This window comes from Pygoscelis adeliae, unplaced genomic scaffold (genome assembly GCF_000699105.1).
Source record: "Pygoscelis adeliae isolate BGI_AS28 unplaced genomic scaffold, ASM69910v1 Scaffold57, whole genome shotgun sequence".
In the NCBI taxonomy this organism is placed as follows: domain Eukaryota; kingdom Metazoa; phylum Chordata; class Aves; order Sphenisciformes; family Spheniscidae; genus Pygoscelis; species Pygoscelis adeliae.
The window spans coordinates 12308601-12333528 of NW_008825615.1; the positions used below are offsets into that span (position 1 = coordinate 12308601).

Here is a 24928-nt window from a genome sequence, read left to right on the forward strand (position 1 = left end):
ATTCAGAAACTAAGATTACAAAGACAACCTGGAAATGTCCATGAAGCCTGTACTATAAAACAGAATGTAGTATTTACAATTGTCTTTCTTAAACCTAGTTATACAAAATGGTAATAAAAATATTGGTGCTGCCTGCCTAAAAAAATCCACTATTTCTACTAGTATTTTCACACTAGTCAACTGCAAGACTGCGACTTCTGAGGCTGGGAGAGAACATACTGATTTTGATACCGGTAATATAAATAATCCTTTTTACCATAAGGCTACTTTTACATCTTTATCTGTTGCACTCATCTGCACACAAAACACAATTACGATTTGTAACAGCAATTACAATTGGGTCACGGGCAATGCTCAAAGACTAAAAAGGGGAGTCAAGGGAAACTGAAGCCTGGCTTGAAGGATCAAGGATGTCCTCTTGCACAGCTGTCAGAGTTGTGACCGAAGAGGTTCTGATATCTTGGACTATTAAAACACCAAAGTTTCTGACTGTAGATTGCTTCAAGTTTGAAGTGCAGAAGTTTTACCCATGTTGTAAGGCTGGATTGGAAGATGTAAAGCTGAAAGAGAAAGAAAAACGTGTTTTAAAATATTAAATCATGCCTCATTCAATAACAGAATTGCTTTCACTGGACTTTAATATAACAAGAAAAATCTAAAAAGAGCTGACAGGTGACAGCAGACAGTACTATAGTTCACTGGGACCTTTGCACAGAGTATGTTATTGTTTCATTCCTTTTAAAGAATCCTCTTGGTAGTCCACACATCGGCATGAAAAGATGCACCTTAAAATCAAAAAGTAATAGATGATACATAAAAAGAGAGAGACAATAGTTAATGCAAACCTTCCACAATCTCTCTTAGGATTGGGAGATTTTCTTTGGTGTGTTATTTGTAGTAAATTCACAGAATCATAGAATCATTAAGGTTGGAAAAGACCTCTAAGATCATCGAGTCCAACCGTCGACCCAACACCACCATGTCCACTAAACCATGTCCCTAAGCGCCGCATCTACACGTCTTTTAAATACCTCCAGGGATGGTGACTCAACCACTTCCCTGGGCAGCCTCTTCCAATGTTTTGGAATTAAATTCATCTGTTCGATGAAAAACTCAGGCTTGGATGATTTATTTTCAAAATATACAGGCCATGTTTTAAAATTAATTTACATACATTCAATTTATGTAACAAAAGCAAGTTTCCAGAGAAATCCATTACTGTGAAATAAGATTTTACAAGTAAAATGGGCAGAAACCATCTTATTCATAAACCAATTGTTTGTTGTAAAGCCATACTTATGAGTAAAATAAAAGACAAAAAAATTGGGAGCTGTCAGAATAGTTCAGTGGGGACCAGTAATCAGCATTTTAAGATTAATTAATAATGTAAGGTGCATTGCCAGAGAAAATTATTTACTTCAGAAATAACTGACTCTCTTTAGTCCTTTGCATTTGTTGTACATAACATAGGGAAAACACTGCAACAAATCTTAACAAAAAAACTGCAACACTTACACTATTCAAAAGGACACCCTAACCCTGAACTCACCTAAGAGGAATACAATGAATGTTCACGCACTTTTAAAAAGTTGATGGACTTAAAAGCATGTCCCACATCTGCACTGTTCACCAATCTTCTATAAAATTTGTTCTAAACTTGTATTAACATTACAACTGTGTCTCAGCTGCATTAACACTACAGTCCAGTCAACCTTAAAGCAGAGACACTGCATGGAGGCAACTGTTTTTCCTTCAGCTAATAAAGGTGTTACTAGCAGAAGAAGGAATAATGGCTGACAGGCTTAAACTTAACCAACCCGCTCCACTCCCACAGAAACTGAGGAAGATATTCACAGCAGCTTTAGCAGAAGCCTATGTTCCACATCAGTGAAGTAGTATGGGCCTTGATTCAAACCTCAATGAAACAAGTGGTTCTCAAAAAAAATTAACACTACCTTGTTATCAGAGCATATATACATGAGCAGTTTCTCTTGTTTGCTTTTCATGCAAGTCTAACACAGGTGACTGATGATTTTTCAGGTTTTGATTTTCTAGAAACAAGAACAACCTGTCTTCAAAGAAACACTATAAGCAGGTCTCTTCACACAGAATTTGCAGCATAGGAAAGAGACACTGCAAACTTATTTCCTAAGTATTAAATATCAATAAGCCATCTTTTACGTAATACAGAAGTCTTTTTTTTCCCTAAAGGCATATTTTCCTTTGTTTTTAATGTTACATGAACCTCTCCAAAAAGGAAGCAAGCAGGGACACAAGCAACCCTATGCTCTCTGAACTAAAGGTGAATGCATGAAACGTGCCCAACAAACCAGGAAAATCAAAATCACTGAACTTCCCAAAACCCTGAAAAAAATGGGTACAATACATCTCTTAACATTAATCACAAATCTGTAAAAAAAAAAAAAAAAAAAAAAATCTCATTAAGGGAAGCTCCATTACCAGTGGATTCTACCCACACGTTGCATCTTGCAGCATCAGGATCGTACGTTCTGTAAACTGTATATATACACACATTTTATAAAACTATGTATTTTAGGCAACTCATGCTATCCATTTTCTTGATTCACTAATGGTACTAGTATTAATAATAATCCTACCAATACCGCAGCAGAGTAATATAATCCATATAAAAAACTACTAATAAAATGGTACAGCTGTAAATATAAAATACACTGGAGTCCTTCCATTCTTTAATTATACATTACAATGCTATTTTGTTTATGCTGTCATTCAGTTCTTCTACAGCTGTGGCTGGACATGGATGACAGCTTTTAATGTTGCAGGACTTTTCACAGTGGAAGAAAGCAGTAACAGAGGCAGAAAACTTAAAAGCATCATCCACGACTGTAAACTGATAACCTCTTGCATAATCTGCAGTTTAACATACTCATACTATTCAATGAACATGTACTAGAACTAAGGCATCATAATTATTCTAATTACCGTTTCTTGTGAAGAATGTTGTTACAATAATGATTCATTTGCTATATATGCATCCACCCTTAAAAAAATATGCACATGTAACTTAAGGGTAGTTATAAGTTCGGAGCCTTAATCTCCTTCCTCAACCACGCTCTTTTGTATTGGCTGTACAAATTATATGATCGCCTGGTTCCAAAATAGTTTACTGAAGTATGAGCACTACTTTCAAAAAACAAATGTCCTAATAATCTTCGCTACAGGAAAAACCAGTTTTCAGATTATTATTTTTTTTTTTAAACTTCATCAGCCAAAGTAATTTTCTGTATTACAGTTGTGCAGAATCTTTTTAGTGACTATGTGTATGCAAGAGATCGGGAATACTCTATCTTTGCTAAATCAACTCCTGCACTTTCCAATTAATTGCCTTTTACAACATTACTAACTTTTCCTCTATATTAAAGCAGAATTGAAATGCGGGGAAAAAGAAGACCTTAAGTAAAACTCTGGTCCTGCATCTCTTAATTTTTCTGTGAGCTCTGAGGTGGCCGGTTTGTGTCTGACCACACAAACTGCATGATCAAATCCCAAGCAACAAAACAAAAAAAAAAAACAGAAAAACCCCACAAAACAACAACAAAAGAGAATGCCCAAACTCCCACAGCCTATTAAAAAAACCTTACTAGAACTGCAGAAATCAAAAGAGGAAGTCACCAGCAACAAATTAAAGCTACAAACTTTCCTCGTGATATAATGCTTTCTAGAAAATTTGCTTAGAAATAGAATATCTCAAGTTATGTACTATGAATTATTAATCAGAAATTGGTGGAACTTCTTCCATTAAAGAAGACAGAGTGAAGACAAGGGAGACAATCTGCAAAACATCAGTTAGGTTTTGTCTATCTGTACAAGAAAAGAATGAGTTCAGCCCTCCAGCCTGCAGAGAACTTGGAACATCTACAGTGAAAACTGGAGAAATTTAGAATATGAGCCCTTACATCAGAAGGATGCATATGATGCATAGAAGAAGAAATCTTACATTAGCAGATCTCTCAATGTCTGCAGAGCTACCACCTTCATCTAGCTCTATGCCAAGAAATTAAATATTTTTTTTTTTCTTCAACTATCTTTAAAGAGCTTCAATCTGTCTTCAGGAAAAATAACTATTGTTTATGTCAAAGCTTAATATTTTCAACATCACTTGAACTCATTAAGAAGTTGAGGTAGTAACCTCAGTCTGTAACATTTTTCTATGTGATATGCACCATACACAAATTTATGTGTATGATTTATGTTATTAGCTGATGAGAAAACATCTGACAGCAATATGGGAACACAATGGCAAAGTTAAACAAGTTGAAAGCAATACTATAATGAGTAACAACAATAATTCGAACTTTGCACTGAAAAAAAAGTTTCAGATGTGCTGAAAATTACTAAGTACAAAAAGTTACATTGTAATTACCTGACTTGCCCAGAAACATAGGGTTTAGTTTTCATATGAAAGAACAATTATTTTTTAGTTATGTTGCAAAGGTAAATCTCTGAATGGGAATCAACACAATACATCAAGCAAACACACTGAAACAATTAGTCCTAAAGCCGAACATTGGAAGGAAGGAAGATATAAAATACAAAACAGCTATGTTGGTTCCAGCTTATAAGCATCAAGACAAGTGGAAAACGGAGCACGAATAGTCACTGTTCAAAGCTCAGGTGCCAAAGAATTACGATCTATTAACAGAAAAAAAAAAAAAAAAACAACAGGCATGGCTTTTCTAAAGCAAGACACGTTATAACTTGTAAACTTTTTTGATCATGCAAATCACATGTTTCTACAAAAGGATTCCTCCTTTTCCAGCTAAATGCATTGTATCTGCAGTGCCAGGTAAGCATGCTTTGACTTCACTTGCGGTCAGCAAATTACTGCACGTATTCCTAAAGATGTAAATTGAATCCATTTGTCAGGTGCTGATTCTGAAATTAAACAACATACAAGTACCATCATTCTTCTACTGTTGTTCTAGCAGGCACAGCAAGATTACTCAGGGGTTGTGAAAGGCCTACGTAAACATCCCTCTTTGGGGATTCTGTACACAAACAAGGCTGATGAAACGACCTCCACACATTATCTTCGGCCTGAATCAAGTTTCCAAGCAAGATTCCAAGCTTGATTCCATTATCAACAAGTTAGTGGCTTTGCATTTATTGTAGGGAATACAAAAAAGTTCAAGTGACTTATTTTGCAGCCTGAATTCTAAAGGTGTTTCATTAACATGACATACTGCAAAGCTCTTATGCACATTATTTCCCAACTCAGGGCTGCAACTTCAGTTCAACTTCTTTTTCTACAAGTAACTTGTATCGCAGCATTGATAAAAACTTCCAAAGTTTAAGTCACCGTAGAGGAGGATATAAACACAAATATTGTTTCATATCTTAGCTCTGCCTTTGACATTTGTTGAACTTACTGTCATCTAACAACATTTGTGTCTCACATTTTGTCCTTTTCTCCTATACAATGAACAGAGGGAAAAAAAAGGAAACAGGCTGGCCAGCTAGGCTGTTACAAAAGGGAAACAAAAATTCCTTGAAAAGCAATCCACAAAGTGAATGGAAAAAAAACCTTATCACTATAGTCAATTTTGATAGTTTTGATGTTTTTCCAAGCAATAAAAGTGAAATTTATCATATTAAGCTTTTTAAAGCTGTACTGAAAACGTTTTCTTGTTCTTGCATCAATAACTATACAAGTACAAAAATGCCAAGGCACTTGAGGTAAGAGTTTTGCTTCCTCTTGTATCAATGACATCAAGCGAACCCGAAAGGTTTAAGAGTTTTTATTTGTAGCGTACAACTACAAAATAGAAGTAATTTGAACAAATTAAAACTTCATTTTTTAGAATAGTGATGATAAAAAGTGCTGGAGTGACAGTCTTAAGTCTTTTATTATTAAGCATGGGCCTCAATACTGCAAGCTTCCTCACTCCACTAGTGTGTCTCAGTCACATTCTATATACAAAAATTCTGTGTTTAGGTACTAAATATCTTTCTCCATTTAGCAAATCTGATCTTTTTCCGCTGAAACTGCTGGCTGTGTCAACAGTTTTGTAACACAGACATATTAAAAAAAATTAATAATCTTAACAAGACTTGGAGGTCTCTTCCAACCTTAATGATTCTATGATTCTATGATTCTATGATAAGACTGACATTACAAAGTTGAGGATACCCGTGATCACCATCTGTGGCAACCCAATCCGACCTCAGCTAGTGATCCATACATTAGACTATTCTTCTAGTGGCAGTAAGAGCTGGCGATGCAAAATTGGTTTCTTGCATTTAATCCTATATCAATGCATAGCATGTTATCTTCTGTAGCATTACTTTGGCTTTATAAACTAAAACAAGCAGATTTAGTTCTGCCTCACTGCTGTATCTTCCTAGTATTGGTTAGATCCATTTAGTATTAAAAATCAAGACTTTCTGTACTCTAACAAGACATTCAGAACAAGAAAACAGGAAGAGTTCAACTCAAAGCTGAATTTTTAACAGGTATCAAGCAGTTTAAACCCCCAATATGCACATTTTGCTTTAAAAATATCTACAGAAGCATTTTCATATCATGAAGCAGCCTTTCTGAATGTAAACAATTCATTGAAATACAGGCTACCCATGTACCATTGTGGTAACACATGAGACGATAAAAACTAAGGAAATGCAAACTGCATAAAATTAAACACTATTATAGAGGCACAAATGGTAAAGGGACAGTCCTAACAATGAAAGGATTTTTTTAAAAAAACAAACACACAGAACTAAGTTTGAGTGCCCCTTCAATCAGGTAATTCTCACCAACCAGGCAGAGCAAACCTAGCGTTAATTCTTTTAATAGGCCACACTGATGCAGTTACTATAGCTGCACAGTAAATGAATTTTATATATTTGTTTTTCAAACGAGATATAAGTCAATAAAACTCACAAGGCCTCTTCTCAGATACAAATGAAGGCTATGAAAACCTCAGGCACCAAAGGTAATTGTTCCATATTTCACTCTGATATACAGAGTTCTAAAGCACACTCACTGAAAATTACTATTAAAAGTTTCTCTCATGTAAGCAAAGGACCAATCAGAAACGTCTTCAATTTGAAATTAATTAAAAAAAAAAGCAAAAAAAAAGCTGGCAGGTAAAACTGGAACTATGACAAAATACTTCAATATTAAAGCCAGAAATTAAGAAGTGGTCATAAAGCAATTCTTACTCTTGAATTGATAATTCATTAGTGGAACCCAATGGCCTTTTTCAGTTCACTTACAGTGCAGAAGAATAACTTTTGTCACAGAGGGACATTATCAACTTCAGATGCAACTTCATTAGGTTTAGTCAAAGGCAATTTCAGATATGCCCACATGGAAGTTTTATAGGGGTTTTTTGAGACTGATGTTTCCCCCCCCAACCCCCCTTCATTACTCCTGTTACACGAAAGCCTCACAGCAATGATTATACAAATTGGAAAAAAACTCTGAATTTCTAGGTATTAGAATCACACTTCTACCAGAAGAAAGTCACATGCAAACAATTGTTTGATTTTTTTGGTTGATGGTGATCCTTCAACCTAAGACATCTCTGGAAAGAAGGAAATGACAATCTGGAACACAGACATCTTAGTCTTATTTCTTTTCTATGAAAAAAAAGTCAAGTTTAAAATATGTATTTTAACAGCATAGCAGAATTACACATTCCTCAGAAAATGTATTCATATAATATAACATTTCTAGCAAAAATTTTTGGCCAAACTACTTTCTAATGCTCTACTTAAAAGACAAAAATAAAGTGTATGAGTGCAAAGGGAACTAATTGACAGTATAACAGACAGGCTTCCATTATAGGGTTATGCCTTTTTGTTTTGGCACCAGCAGTATGAAACATTTGGTAAGAGAGGGAAAAAAAAATTATCTTCTGAGACCAATAATAAATTCCTCAGACACAAAGCCACACACACCTGTTGCCATGTGGCTTTTTGCAAAAGCCACACTGCTTGTTGGGCACCCAAACATATTTGCTTTCACTAGCAGAGGTATGTTCCAAGCCTTCCCGTTTAACAGTTGAAATGTTATCTGGAATGAACAACGGAGGTTCATCAAGTGAAAGACTTTTGCTACTTCTTCTCTGGCGAGGTTGGAGATTCTTATCAATTCTTTTTGATTTGTTCTTTTCTTTATCATCCTCCTTCAAATGTTCTACAACAGGCGGATCTTTTGTCTCTGCCTCTTCCTTTATGGAGCTATTTGTTTTTAGCACAGTTGCAAGCTGGTGTTTCTGACCCTGGGCTTGCTTCTGACCAAGATTTGAAACATGCCCTGATAATGGGTGCACAGAGTGGTGGGTGTCTTTAGAACAGCTTTGATGAGTAGGAGATTTCTCACTTCCTCTTTGAATCGATGACTTCTGTACTTGCCCAGAAGCCTGGACTCGGGGTATTTTCTTCAGCATTGTATTGGTCTGCTTTTTTACGGTCACCCCTGAAACACAGCCCTTTGCTTTCAAACCCAGATCAGACTGTTTCTTCCTAATTTTAACTGGGTTATTTGGATGCTGATGACTCTCTTGCTCATCCGCATTCCGCTTCAGGCTTGCTGAAGATGGACTGTGAAGACCTGAAATAGTAAGACCAGCTCTTGTTCTTGAACGCATTATTTCTTGTACTGTACCTGATTTCTGTCGAGTACCTGCAGTCAGATTTTGCTTATTCTGTATTATAGTTTTACTATGCCGGGGCCTAACGTTCTTTTCACATTTTGATGAAATGCTCATTTGTTTATCATCGTCCTGAAATTTTGATGCCTCAGAGTCTTCTACTTTAGTACTGCTGATCTGCTGCTGTACATTTTGGTTTGTTTGGTCAAGAATAGTGCTATCTAAAATGCTATTTCCTGGGTCAGCAGAAGTAAACTCTTCACTTTTCAAGTCTTTATTATCAAACTCTGTACTGTCCAGTAGTTTCTCAGATGAAGTTACAGTTTTCTCCACTCCCTTGTCATCATCTACAAGTTCTGTTACTGACAGTGTATTTTCATCAGGAACTTCCACATTGTGGGAACCTAAACTACCATCAACCTCCTCTTCTACAGAGCTAGACAAATTTGAAAAGGTCTCACTTGGATTCACGCAAATACTAGATGGATCATTAGCTTTTCCAGTTACCCCACTTTGATCATGCTCTTCTGTTTTCTTCTCCGATTCCTCCATTTTATTTTCAGTCTTTTCTTCTGAAGAAGTTTCAGAGCCCATTGATTCAATCACATCATTTGCTTCATTTTTAACTGCAGTAACTTCAGTATCTGCAGATACTGAACAAACTGACTCAGCACTCCCAGATTCAGTCTTCGTTGCAACCTCTGTTATTTCCTTTGTTTCTCCAGGAGAAGGAGAACAGGCTCCTGCTAAATTAGCACAACTTAACTCCTGGGATGTTTCTTCAATTTTTGACTGCTCAGGGGTTTCAGATTTTATTTCATTCACCTCTTCAGGACCAGGAAGACATTTTGTATTACTTTGGGATGCTGTTACTGCTGCTGCTGTTCCTTCTGTCTGTCCTGATCGTCTTGTACTACGCCTAACTTCTTTAGGCTGTTCTATTTTCAAGGGTGCAGCGACATCTGGCTCTTTAGCTGGACTTCTCTCTTGTTTCTGTCCGGTTTTTGGAGCAGATCCACTTTTTACAGATGATTTCTTGGTACTAACAAGAGGTGCAACATTTGAACGCTTGGCTAGCGTGCTCTGTCGCAAACTCCGTACTGGTTCTATGAAGGGAAAAAGAAAATGTCTTAGGTATACTGTGTCCTGCTCTTTGCAAACACAAGACTTATGTAGAATAGAACTGATTTAGCTTACTGGACACAAAGAGAACTTAAAACTTAGTTGTTTACTAAACTTAAAAAAAACCCAAAACCAAAACCCAAAACAACCTCCCCCAGCTCTCTACTTTAAAAAGTTATAAATTACTTGCATTTCAATTTTATACTGCCATAGTTTGAATGTAAAAATCTCATCATTCTAACGGCTATGAAAGTTCTGAATAGTATGTATAAAACAGAAGTAATGATAAAAAGACAATCAAACCCCACTCTACTTTTCGACCGCTCAACCTTTTCTACCTCAAGTGAAAATTGCACAAGTTATACTGTGATTAGAAGTATAGCTGTGAAGCTTACAAAGCTTTTAGAGAACAGAGTATATGAATCTGAGATGCAGTCACATTCTCACTTGACAACATCTCTTACATTTTCTAAACCAGCACCGTTCCAGTGCCTTTTTAAAAAGCATATTCACCAGCTTTGTACCACAGGCTCTTATTTAAATTAACTTCCCTATTAAGTAATTTTATCTTTTTAACTCAGCCTCCTCTATAGGGGGGAAAAGCTGAGCTGCAATAACCCCACCAGTTCAACAAGTTAGAAAAACCCTAACCATAATCAATTAGCTACCACACAGAATTTAAATATTTGATTAAAATACTTATTAAGCATATCGAGATATTCTGCTGAAAGATTTTATGACTGCAATTACTATAACCTAATTTAAAATAAAAAGAATACACAAATAAAAATAAATAGAATTAAAATTTTAATTGGAAATAAAGAGCCATGCTAACCTAATATTCCAATGCTGTTTGCAAATACAACATGCTTTTGTTGGTGAAGAACCACGGTGCTAATCTGATCCAAGTAAAAGGATCAAAATCTCAAAAATGAGTTTAAGGACCATAGGCCATAAGGAAGACATCAAATATTTAACAAAGAGAAAGTAGTAGTACCCTATGGATGCCAACTTCTAGCTCCAGCTTATAAAAAAGGAAGTGTCTGTACTTGAATTCACACAACACAACCAAACAGCAAAGCTTTACTTTAAGTTTATAAAAGTTGGGGGTGTGGGATTATAAAAATTCAGCTGACTTCAAATGTGCAAAACCACATAACCTATTGAATGATCACCTTGTGCCATTAAACGTGGTGATTTTCTTGGTGATGTGACTGATGTTTCTTCACAACGGCTCCTCAAATTCCTGTTAGGTAAAACAAGCTCATCTTCATCAATGGTGTCATTACCACTCTCTTTAACTCCTTCTTCGTCCATAATATCATCAAGACCAATAACTGCAAAAAACAAACAAACAAGAAAGAGCCTAAAACTTAAAATGATCAAAAAAATGTTGTGGCTGTAATGCTGAGCAAGACAGGGGAAGACACAGGGAAAAATAAATAAATTGGCCATCTAAAAACAAACAAAAGAGGAAAAAAATGAAGAAAGGCAAGACAGAAAATTCCCATGTGAGGCAGTTTCAGTGTAGAAGAAGCTATCACCCAAAGCTTAAAATTTCTGTATAGTCCTTATAGCTTTTTGGTGGACTCACATTTTTATTGTTTTTTTGCCACAGGAAGGTCCCCAGTCTTAGAGGATCAGCTGTCCCTCACTGTCCCTTCCCACCTAAGAAAGAGTGAAGAAAGGTAAACAGCAGAAGGAGCTGATCCAGAAGTGCAAAGAGCTTAAAATCACAGTTTTCTCATAGGATACAATTTTAAAACTCGAAGTCCCACCCACATCACATATCTGCATCTGCAACCCCTTTTTGGAAGAGCATTGAGTGCAGCATGCACTAGTCTCCCAGGAGACTCAGAGAACATTGTCTTTGATGAATTCCTATCCTCCACTAACCTGAGAAGGATCCCAGAGGTTGCTCCTGAAAATAGGTTTCCTAAGAGGCAGTCAGGCCACTGTACCAGCCATTCTCCTCACTTTCTCTAAGTTTGGTTCGGCAATGGTAGCCTCTCCTATCCCAAAGATCCTATGTGTGATTAATGAATCCTGGTCCCTGTGGGATGCGAAATTTGTGAGATCAAGCCAAACACCCAAGTGATTTTACAAAACGTGTAGGAGGGTCTGACAAATACAACACGGACTCTGAACAACCAAGTATGCCTGTTTTTCACTATTCAGGCACCTACCTAGAAGCATTTTTGAGATAAACTAGCTCACATGACAGAAATAAGATATCTAAAAATTTCTAACAATTGCTTACTTAAAACTGATTTAAATTAATAAATTTATCTTAGAAATCAAAATAAGCAAGAAGTTAATAGAAAATAAAAATCGTTAGAATTTTCAGACTGTCTCAGAAAATGTGTCAATTCCTGCTCCTTTTCAAGTCTGATGTTACTGCAACTTAAAAAAAATAATAGTCTTGTGAAGGCACTACAAGAATGAGCATAAAATAGTTTAAAAAGTTTAAAAAACTTTTAAAATAATGAAAATTGGAAGTTGTAAAACACTGCTAAAGCTAAACAGTGACGAATAATCAAGTCCAAGACTGTAATTCCATCCACAATCACCACAATCATGAAGAATTAAAAAAAACAACCAAACAAAAAAACCCCCACCAAAACAAAAAACAACCCGTTAATTTTAAAGTTCAAATATTAGGAAGATTTTAAACAGCCTCTTAAGGAAGGCTGACCTTAGCACCAGGTAATCGGCACTCTGGACCTCTGTAATTAGATGGCTGTCAGGAGCTAAAAGCTAGGAGTTCCTTGAGCTGACAATTTATTGTTACTTATTTTATTTTAACTGTAATTTTTAGTTACTTTATTGTATACATCAGTTTACAGGAAAAGTGCGTTTCCAGAAATTACTGGCAGCTTTCGCTTCCCAATCCACAGAGCCACCTTTATGCTTGTGCATGTGTACATATATACAGATATCACAGACAAGCTGCAGAGGACTGATAATGCTGGTCTTACTCCACTCATCCAAATGTTCCTTGCTCACTTATTTGCTTTAAGCTACATACTGGGAAAAAGGACACACTGTCAAAAAGATGACACTGCAACTGCCCTGTTAAGACTTTATTTTCCCCTAAATATCTAATACTGGCCATTGTCCAAGATGAAAACTGAATGAGGTGGGCCCTCACCCTAACTCCAGATGCCTGTTCTTGCGTTCTCAAAGACTATGTCCTCCCAACAGCTCTGCACTTTGGTATTAGTGCTCTCATTAAAGAGTGTTCCTACAAAACATGGGACTGGTATTTGGGAACAAAGGAGACTCCTTTCAGATCATCCTCTGTTTCTTCAGTGCAGAACTAAACTACTAAGCTACTAAAGACAACGTGACAAATAAAAACTACTTGGACAACTTCTGAAACAGCTCTGAAGCAGATTTCAGGGCTGCCATTAGAGCCTCAGGTTTTACAATGTTCTTGCTCAAGTTATTGAATTTACACACCCTCCTTTATTAATAACAAAAGGGACACATTCAGTCTACTATTGACAGACAGTCTGAAATATTAGAATTAAAGTATTTTATACTTACAAGACTCTGTGCTGTAGCTTTAATTTTACAGAGGAATTTGAAGCACAGAATCTTGCTAATTTCAAACCACCTGAGCTATAACTCGGCTAGTACAGCCCCATGAGGCCCCCGGATGAGGAGCATTCGACACAGACCCTGCTGGGAAGAGAAAAAGTGACAGAGAATAGTAATAGCTACAGAAGAACAGGAGACTAAGAAATTAAATTATGAAAGGGAAGTGGAGGTAGAGAAACAGCACTGGGAAAAGTAAACCAACAAAAGCAAAACCAGACAAAACTAAAAAGAAAGAGATATAGATGACCTTAGTAATAAATAACTAAAGATTAGCTCAGTAATAAATACAGAAATTAAGAAAGAAGAATAAAAGAAGAAAGGAAAAAAATAAAGAAAAAACATATCTGAATAGAAAAGTTGTACATTAGTGTACAACTGAACAAGCTGCAAATAAGGAAAATATGAATCACATGAACATATTCATACTGGAAGAGGCACCACGGGCCTTCAACTTAATATTTTGAGTCTCTCCATTACTTGTAAAGTATTTACATTTCCAAACTACTGTACTGTGCTGCGCTACTGACTCATTTTTATATGTTATACAATAGAATAACATACAATAAAAATAGTTTACTTGCAAATTTGAAGTAAAATTTTCCATGCATTAAAAGAAAAGTGTGACTATTTTTTAACTCTTCAGCAATGTACAATTGAAGAAAACAAGCCTTACTTGCTGGGGGAAGAGGAGGGAAGGAGAAGAAAATACCCCTAAAACCATAATTAAAATCTTTGAAATTTATAAATCCTTGTTTTTATTAATGTAAGTCTTCCCTTGATTATCTTCAGCCAAAATTAGACAGAAATATTCAGGTTTTTGACACATTGGTCAAGGTAAATCTCAAGCGTAGAAATAAATTTCTTTTCTGTAGATGTTAGCCCTGCAACAGAACTCCACTATTGTTGCTGCAATAGCATTGTTGTAAATGCTACGTCCACCTGAACCACGCTAACAGCAGGGCTGAGCAAGTCCCTGGTGGATTCCATATTTTAATTCTACAAGCATCATAAATTATATGAAAATGGTTGTATGTTTCAAAATTTCTACTATATGTGGATGATAACATAAAAACCTAACAATACGCTTCAATGAAAAGAACAGTAACAGCCTAAAGCAGTAATTAACACGTCTAGGTAAGCCTTAAGAAGAGCTAATAAACTCTAGTAAAGCAATGAAACATATATTGATACTGAAAAAATACCACTAAGTCTCAAGATGGTATATTTTATATGAAAACCTTTTTCCTATTGACATTTGTGATGCATACGTTTAAGAAACAGAACTAAAAATGCTCTTTGTTAGAAAAAATGTATTCTCCAAGCGAAATGAGGTCACTGATGTAGCTTACATAAGAAAATACCAAATTCCAACTGTTTTACAAAAGTTTTTCTGTAAGCCTGTAACCTGTTTCACTGAGAATTTGCCTGCGAGTACCTTGTACTGACTGCCCAGTGCAAGAAAAGAATCACAGTAAGTACCATGTGAAATACTAACTAAACATTTACTCCCATTCTCCATTAATATCTAAATTGTAAAGAGGGAATTTTCCTGTCTTTAGAATTAAAACCTATGAAAATCAATTAGGATTAATAAACTTAATACAGCATGTATCTTGACAGAGGACTGAATCCCTGTTTTAAAAAAAGATGGTTACATCACAGAGCTACTGATTTATGGTTCTTTAGCCACAGGAGCCTGTTACTTTGGAAATAAAGAGTAGTAAAGCACAAATTCCAACAACAAAGTAAAAACACAGCATGAAACCAAGCACTTAAATCAAATTATTTTATTGAGAAGAGAGCCTTTAGATGAGCTCTGTGATTCATAAATACATAAACTGCCTTGCAAATCCTATTACAGATCCAACCTCTCTCCATCCATAAAACTCTATAAAATTGATCCAAAGGAATAATAACTAGTCTTCAGAAGGACCTAAAATGGGGAAAACTGGTAGTTTGTTACCTACAAACAGAAAAGCATGCAAACTAAACATTCTCCAAGTTCTCAATATAATACCAATATAGTAAATTTAAATTTTATACAGGAAAGTTACTACCTTGGTCACAAGACACTGTGCAACTGTTCACATGGACAGCTTGGAGAAACAGCTGTAGACCCAATTTTGGGTTGAAATCTGAAGGTTACATTCAAAATTACTTCATATGCAGGAGGAAAAACACACGTACATTTGTCTTCAGCAAAAAGAGCCTGAAACGGCTAACACAGCCAGACAGGACACTAGCTAAAGAAAAGAAGTATTTGTAGTCTGGCTCCAAAGATTAAGTAGGTGATCACAATTTTAGCAGAGGTAATGCTGCTTTCAACAGTACTCATGAAAACAGGCTACAACTAGAAAGAACAGACTGCACTTGGGGGAAACACTTTCCCAGCAGCAATCCAGAGGAACAGGAAAAAAAAGGGCAATTAAAAAGACGTTCCTAACAGTCTTTCTACGCTCTTATAGGGTCAGTCTTCCTCATAATTTATGAGATACCTGATTTGATAAACATACCCGTAAACTAAATTGGTTAAAAGTTTGATTTTATTATGAAATCCAGAAATGTCTCCAGATGATACGTAATTCAAATTCCATTCCCTCTATTATACGTATAGTAAATCAAACTGCCCCAGTAAATGACATCCTGAAAAGCTACAGAATTCATGATAGCTGAGAAATACCAATTTAATATGAATGCTGGTTATTTAGTTCACTGGCATGTGACCAGTCTGACCTGCTATGCTCATAAGCTTATAAAATTAGTGGATAAGCTTCTAGCATGTCTTCCAGCAAGAAATAACAGAACAAAACAGAAAACCTATCAGTAGGGTACCATCCGAAGTTGAAAAAAGGGGTTGCTCTCAAGAGTTAAGTCATATCCTAAACTTCACAGTTTCCACTTCTGACCAAGGAATTGCTCAGAAAGAAAAAGGAAAAAAAAAAAAAAAAAGCAACCCCAAAACCACACATCCACACCCACCCACACCACCCAAACATTAAAGATGCCCAAGAGCTGTTCTACATAATCTACCCTCCTACGTTGGTCATTCAGCTCTTGGAAGAACAGCCACCTGACCACACTGATGAACAGAAGCACAGAGACACCTAAAACATGATATGGGACACTTCTGATTGTTTCAAGAACTTGGGTTTTGTTTAATTCTCAAAAGCCTCATTTTGTCAAATTCTGTCTTTTAACTGGCAAAGAGAGCAGTTGTATCAGCTTCCACTATCGACACTACGTCTTTCTGCTAATACCTACCTTCAGGACAGTAAATGGCCTCCATTACTGCTAAGCTCATATGAGCTGTAGTGAATAATAAGATCTGTGAATAGCTTGTACCTGGATTCACTGAAATAACAGAAAACTTCCTAACTGCGCTATAAGAGCAGCAATCTGCTCAGTCTAATCCCACAAAACCAGCAACCCAACTACATCTTCACAGTTTACAGTCACTCCACAAACACCTCCTAAAAGTATTTCAGCATAACATCTGTTAATTTGACCCATACCCTTTCCAGCTTATGAGAGAGTCATAAAGAGTTACTTCTACCTCTGCTCAAAGCCATTACCAGGATCACACGGAAAGAACCTTCTTGTCTTCTCCAAACATGTAACTGTTCAATCAAAGCTGAACAAGACAACCCCATTCTATTACACAGAGGCAAAAGCTCACTGAGTACACAAAAACCAACAATGTCATCTAATTGAAGAAACCATTTAGATCCAGCACAAACTGGATTCAGGCCAAGACATGAACATGAGACTGCTTTACTGGTACTGATACAGTTCTTCCTATCAACAGACAAGCAACCGACACCCATTCTCATGCTCCTTGCTATCTGTCATACACCAGTACTGCTGACTATGAGATGCTCGGTATAAGAAAGACATGGACCTGTGGAGCAGGTCCAGGAGGGCCACAAAAAGGATCAGAGGGATGGAACAACTGTCCTATGAAGAAAGGCTGAGAGAGTTGGGGTTGTTCAGCATGGGGAAGAGAAGGCTCTGGGAAGACCTTCTTGTGGCCTTTCAGTACTTAAAGGGGGCTTATAAGAAAGATGGGGACAGAGTTTTTAGTGGGGCCTGTTGCGATAGGACAAGGGGTAATGGTTTTAAACTCAGATGGTAGATTCAGACTAGATAAGGAAGAAGTTTCTTATGATAAGGGTGGTGAAACACTGGAACAGGTTGCCCAGAGAGATGGTAGATGTCCCATCCCTGGAAACATTCAAGGTCAGGTTGGACAGGGCTCTGAGCAACCTGATCTAGTTGAAGATGTCCCTGCTCATGGCAGGGGGGGTTGGGCTAGATGATGTTTAAAGGTCTCTTCCAACCCAAACCATTCTATGGTTCTATGATTCTATGCTACCATCCTCCCCAAGAGAAGCATTTATAATCCAACTCACAAAACCTGCATTTTCTGGGTAGATGCCTCTAACAAGCAGTGACTGGAAATCAAACTTCAACTTACAAAAATCTATCTGTTTCTGTCTTATAGACAAGTACTTGAACTGTTTAAAGGACATACAACCAATTGCTACCAGTATCCATCACATGCAGTCCGATAACTGATAACTCACCATATAAAGACCTTATATTAACAAAAAGCTTAGTTCATGGTGAATGAAGTGCAATATAAACCCTAAAGCTAAGCAAGACAGATGCAATGTTGATGAGTAGTAACTTTGAATTAGGCCTGTAAATACAACACCCAACAAGAACTAATGTCAATGCAGCAGTAAGAAGAGGAGCAGAAAACAAACCCATACTCAAAACCAACTTAAGCGCAAGAGAGAAGGGGTCCTTAGACAAAAAAAACCTGATTTCTGAAGTAAAACAGAAAACGTTGTCACGATCCTGAAAAATTTGGTACGTGGGTAAGCAGGCCTGAAGCAAGCCTTTGTCAAAGCTTCTGCCATTCACATGTTCTCATGTTCACATAAGAAATTTCATATTTAGAACATGGTACAAGTTCTTCGGGCTGAAGGTATATAAAGATTCTATCTTGTTTTATGCATAGTTTTACAAATACTTTTGAACTCTGCTCAAACCAGGCTTTCAAAGAAATATTAGTGAGCCATGCCTTCTGCTCCTCCATTTTATCTGAGACCTAATACCATTTTAGCCAAATTACCTCCTCAGTTCAACAATTTTTACCTTTATCTCTTCAGCTTGCTCATAACAATCAAATAAGCTGTAGCATGAAATCTTCACCACTTCAAAAACTGGACAGAACAGAGTATGTTCCAGTTATTCATGGAGCAGCAAGCATGATAAATCTGTCCTTTGCTGGCCCTCTGAACTAATGTCCATGAGTATTTTCTTAAACTGTTCCGTGGCCTACACATGGGCTAGGCAAAATACTTTTTGAAGGTCTAAAATAAATTGTGGTAAATAAATTTGTGCGTCTGGAAGAAGTTAACTCTTCAGGAATTAAATCAAGAGTGTAAGAAACACTACCATCTATCATTTCAGTATTTCCTAGGTCTTGCCCTGCTTAACATAAATATGTAACAACAAATGTACCTAAACCTAGTAAAACCTTACTGAAAATACAGTTTTCTAGGTACAGTTCTAACCCTAGCAGAAGGTTAAGAGAAGAGCCAACAACGAACCATTCTGTTACCATGCTGCTTAATGCACTACAGAATAAATTCACAGTGAGATCCTACACAAAGGGGGAAAAAAAAGAACTGGAAGGATCAGAATACAGCAAACTATCATTCTGTATGACACACCAATGGTGGTGTAGCTTTAAGCATGTAAGTAAGGCAAGTTTTCTGGGGAGAGTTATGCTTTTTTCTTTTTTAGACAAATTGATATTGGTGTAGAGATGAGCTTTCACGCGTACTGTCTGGAAAAAACAGCCTTTTGGGTAATTCTTACTAAGGGAACTATCATCTTGCACAACTGCGTTCTTACTAGCAGACTATGTAAGCTGTGTTAGATCACCAACAGTCTCAGACAAATCAAATAAATCATAAGCTATATGAATACTCAAGGAAGAGAAGCAGAGAAACTTTGCATCAAACTGATAATCGTTCTCAACTAAAAAAACCTGTAAATACATACTGCAGTCCTACCATTTCAGAATAAGGACAGTTCTTATCAAGAGCTACAAAGAACAAGCAACAGCAAGAACACTTCATGTCCTTTTGGATACCTACTATATGAATTCCAAACTGCACATTTTACTTACTGAAATGTGGCTCTGCTCTTGCTTTCAGATTTAAAAAAAACCCAAACATTAAATTCATGAACTCAGCATAAATCAAATCTGTTTTGATTCCCTTAGTCTGCAGACAGCCTGAAATAGTAACCCCCAAGTAAATGAGTTAGCGCATTTATTTTAGTGGACAGCAACCTTAAAAATTAATTGTGATTATTTAAGTATCAGTAGTATTGATTATTGCACTGCTGATCACTTTTAGGAGAAATATGTGCCAAAAAGCCCCCAAAAGTCTCCCTGTAACTTCCAAAATATCCAGCTGTACCCTATGAGTTAATTCAAAAATTTTAAATGCAGTATAGGTTTACCAGAGGATGCACAGGATGCAGTGTGAAACAAGAATTTGCATCACTGTTCTACTGGAATGAAATAAAAGATTTAGAGAGGGGGAATTTGGTTTAGTTGTATATATCGTACAATCATATGCACATTAAGAGTGATGTAATTTTGTTTGGTGGGCTACAGACATTACGGCAAGAACAAACAAAAACATTAAGGATGGCCTCAAATAATGTTCTACTAAAGTAGTAAAAAGATCAAATATCTTGTTTTGGCTTTGTAGTTCACTTTTTCATTACCTCAGTCAATATCATCTTTGATTTACAGTTTTCCATATTGTAATACAGGTGAGAATTTAGTCTGTTAGTAGAAACAAAATACATATTATACCAGGAAATTATCAAGATTTTCAGAAACAGTTCATAGAAGGTACTAGAAAAAAATTAATGTTGATATAATCAGTTATCTGCATTAATCTAAAACACTTTTCAGTAATGAACCTAAAAAATTTATTTTTCTTAAACTTTCAGTCAAATAAAAAAAAATATTAAGTATAGAGTATATTTTTGTCTCTTACACCAAATTCAGTGTAACTATTCCAACTACTCCCTAAAATTATTTATATTGATGACTGGATCACCCCCCCTTTTTTTTTTTAATCTTCCAAAACTACTCCACAACTCCTAAGATTATTTTTATTTAAAACTTTACTCTAAATTGGTTCCAAATCAGGTGTTTCCAAACAGCAAAAAGAATTGTATTATCATTCCAGGGTTTTGTTTGAAGCCAACTGAAGCAAAACACCCAGAATCCGGTATCAGCCCAGTACTGGAAGGCCTAGCACTAACAGAATAACCCTGAGTTCAGAGCAGTAATTTGTACAACTCTCATGCTCCTACTGCTAATCCAGAATTATTACTTTTTTTTTTTGAAGACAACTAGCAACTTCACTGATCAGGCATAGTACTTACACTAAGCAAATCATGACCTTAATTGGGAATAATTTACATGTACTCAAGACAAAGCCTAAATTACTTCTGATCCAGATTAGGAGCCCTCCTCTATTGTTACGCGACAAAGTTAAAAAGAACTGCACATGGTTTACATGCCAGGCATGTAAGCAGCGCAACAAAAAGGGCAGGAAGGAAACAGAAATCCCAAATTATTATTTCTACATTATGAAAAAAGGGTTGGTACTAAAGTATAACTGTATTTTAAATTGTAATCTTAAAAAATTGTAACATTTACCTGTTGAACAAGGCATCTGGAAATTGGGATCATTGCTATCCAAAACAGGCAAACAGAACTGGGCACTTGCAGATCCTAGCATAGGATCCTTATCGCTGAGCATGTTCTTCAGCGAATCCTCTAAGACATTTTGACTTGTACTAAAATCCTCACAGACTTCATTCTCCAGGTTGGATCCTAGAAATAGGGCATCATCTAAGTGTTCAGTAGGAATTAAATGGTTAAATGTATCAACTATATCCATGAAGACTCCTGTGTGTCTTTCAGCCCTATAGAAAGACAAGAAAAATACCATAAGAAAATAAGCTACAAATTGTAAAACACCTAAGAAAACAGCAAACTGTTTTGGCTGTTGTGTTTTATAAAGAATGCTTAAGGTATTTTAGAATTGTAACAAAAAAAAAAAAAAAAATCTGCTTATGGCTTAGTATGGCTCATTGCATATCTAAAAATCAATTCTCTAACTGATTATTTTTAAAATAAATCCCATGCTAAGTTAATATAAACTCTGCTATCAGCATCAGAGTGCTGCCACTTCTACAGAGTGTGTATAATAAGGGTTAACTAAAACACCTCCTTTCTAAAATTTGTTTATAAACCTTAACCAACCCAAGTGGGTGGGACACCAGAGGGAGGGGGAAATCAAGAACAAGCGAACCTGGTTAGCAGCACTGTGAGCGCACATGTTTCTTCACCTTTAAATGTAAAAATGTGAGGTCAGCTTCCACTAACATCAATGGAGCTGAGAAAGCTCAGGAGCCTGCCATACTAGGCCCAAAATTGAGAAGGACTATATTTCTATTCATAGAGGAACTACCAAGTACTTCATAGCAAGTAACTATTTTTAAGCAGCAAGGCCTTATCTCTATCATTTTTCACCTATCATTACATTCAATAAAATTACAGAAATTTTCTATGAAAATCTGACCTCAATCAAGTATATGAGAATTCTGAGCTGGCTTCAAAAGGGACAGGAGCCTTTTAGAAACTTCAGTCTTTAAGAAATTTAGGTAAAACTTAAGGAACTGTATTCAAAGATGGCACCTACATTTTACAAGAAGGGATCCCCTGTTTTCTAGATCTCTTCATTGTGATATAGCAGAAATGCAACTATGGCAGCAGAGATTCAACTAGTAAGAATGTATAACTACATAACAGAACGGAAAAAAAAGTCAGCAAAATGTTTCTTCAGAAGTTTAGCATAAACATATACTTCGAGTGGAGAGAGATAATTATAATAAATATGGTCACGGAGGCAAGGAAAATGGAGTAGTACAGCAGCAGTGCCTGGCTTAATTTGGCATACAGGAAAGTCTGGGAGACCAGTTTTGGCACACAAAGCTAGTCAAGCTTTTAGAAACAGAAAAAAGGACATACATTCTCTCCCGCTCCTTCCTTCATCATCCTCCTCCCACACGCTAGACAGGATTTATTCTTTTTTAATGAACACATTAATTAAAGGAAAAGAAGTGACATTTAGAGTTTGCAGTGCTTGAATTACTTTCTAGATCCCTATTCCAGCAACCTGCCACTAAATAAATCCAGTACCTACTCATGCTTACTAGAACAGTAAATATGCTTCCTTATACACGTTAATGGGACATTTCTGTTTTAGCACTCAACAGGGAAAATCCTAGCCATACACATGTAAGAGCTCTGCTACAATTTCAACCCTGTTTATGCAATTTATTTAATTTCACAAATTTACAAAAACTGCAGGTGAGCATGAAAAGTCTTTCATTTTGTTTTTAAAAACATGACAGTCTTTCTTCCTTCTCCCACAGGGCAGCTCAGAAGAAAACAACGGTCAGGTACGGCACTATGTCTTTGCAGAGCATGGTGTCTTTACAGTATCTACACACTAACCATGACAAAACAGTCTAATACACAAGGTCCTACTGACCGAACAGCCAGCAAGAAGGAAAGTCAGGCCAAATCAGGTGCTTTTAGTAAGTAGGTAACAGTCTTACAGCAGCAAGTATGTTATAATTTGAAAGCTCCCTCACCAAAAAATGGACTATTTTTATCAAGCAATGCAGTGCATCTACATATACACCATGCCAACTAGCACCTATAGCAGTCCACATTCTTTTCACAGTTGTCAAAGTAATTTCCAAATTTGGCAACAAATAAAGCAGCAAACTAACGGAGGAAGTGCTATGCTGCACTGTACAATCTATTTTTATTATGCCATGTAGTTACAACAATCTGATACTAGGATAAGCTACAAGAGGTGCAGTGACTCAAAGTAAGAAAATAATTATAGATGCCCCAATCCAGTACTTTAAAACACCTTCCTCTAATGACAGGTTTTTTTCATATTAGCATCACACAAGCACAAGAGTAAGAGAGACAGGATAAAACAATGGTGAACCCTGACACTAACAAGTGCCAATGACACTGCAATAGAACACCCATGACTTACTATACGAAACCTTTTGTACCCAAAACTAGAGAGTGGCGGGGGCTTTGAACACATTTACAATAATATATCTCAAGTTTTTTTCTGGATAGGAGGGGAACGTTTATATAATTGTTACTCAAACACTGCTGTTACCAAAGCAGTGCTGACCACTTCATTGACAGCAGTGTTAAGTAGCAAAGCTCCAGCAGAATGTTAGCTCTTGCTACAAAAATTGCTGCTGACAGAAATTAACCTCTGTCTTCAGCAATGTGATGAAAAAAGAATACCTACAGTTTTGCAAGACTACCATGCAGCCATTCAGAACACTAAAAGCACTTCAAAATAACTGTCAAAGCAACTATACATGCAATGGCCACAGCCACCTTCAACAACACCTAACTAGCTATTAGAAAAATTCAAGAGGAATTGTATTGAAAGCTTTATTTCTGGAGCATGAGTCTATGATCAAGTTCTATCCAAATTTTGCATCAAACAGTCATTGTAAGGATATAAACAAAGTGGATTTGCATAGAAATCCTACCACCACAAAATCTAAGATTAAAGAATTTGATCCACAATTTTTAAAATAGTTAGAGAGGTTATCCCAGTAAAGTACATGAAATAAAAATTTTGCTTTACCTGGTTCAAGAAACCACTGTTGAATTCTTTGCATAACTTGTACAGTACCAAGTTTAGAAAATTATTTCTAACATTACTAGATCAACTATCACATGAAGTGTAGAATCTGCGGGACCCACAATGAAAGACAGACTTCTTGTTAGACAGCCGATTGTTAGAAACAGTTGCTACAAAAAAAAATTTCTTCCCTTACACAATGCCTAAAGTGTATGAATTTTGAATGGTTTATTTTGCATTTGAAACACTTTGAACACCAGGAAAAATAGCCAGAGGTATAGGTAAAAACACAGTTAAGTTTTTCATGGTCACTTATTTCCAAAGATAACTCTAACAGCTCCGAGGAGGAATGTATTGTTCCCCAGGAACACAGCTGTGTCCTCCACTTGAACCCTAAAGGCCAGTGGCTTGGCATCACTCACAGCAAAAGCGCACATACCAAGTGTACTCCCATCGCGCAATAATTCAAAAGTGTTTTCCCACTGGGTAGTTAATCAGAAGCAACAGAATATGAGAAGTCTCACGTATGGAGAACCAGTGAGAAGAGGAGTGTTCGCAAAGGAGACAAAAGAGCAAATGACAGAGAAGGAAGTCCCAGCCAGGTTCAGTCTGGACAGATGTGAAACTTCTCCCAGCCGCTGGCTCCTGGAGCATCAGGGCATGTACTAAGATTCCTACAGCACACAGCACAGCAAGATACAGGAGTGTGGGTGCAATGAGATCTGACCATCAAGAAAAGCCAAAGGAATAGAGAGCACTCTCCTC

At 36.5% G+C, this 24928-nt stretch overlaps 1 protein-coding gene across 4 annotated transcripts in view; it reads right to left on the reverse strand.

The window, feature by feature from the left end:
* PHF3 (PHD finger protein 3) overlaps positions 1-21512 on the reverse strand; it is a 42857-nt gene extending 21345 nt beyond the window's left edge. Inside the window, exons 1-4 of one of the 4 annotated variants that reach the window (XM_009333166.1) lie at positions 21124-21189; positions 11356-11429; positions 10937-11098; positions 7945-9745 (exon numbers count right to left, since the gene is read on the reverse strand). In XM_009333166.1, coding sequence (XP_009331441.1) covers positions 7945-9745; positions 10937-11078 — 1943 coding nt within the window. In that variant the 5' untranslated portion in view covers positions 11079-11098; positions 11356-11429; positions 21124-21189. Of the gene's footprint in view, positions 1-7944; positions 9746-10936; positions 11099-11355; positions 11430-11657; positions 11781-13310; positions 13333-21123 lie in introns of those variants that run through there. The other 3 variants (XM_009333165.1, XM_009333164.1, XM_009333167.1) reach the window with 3 other exon arrangements.
* Positions 21513-24928: the final 3416 nt, after the last annotated feature.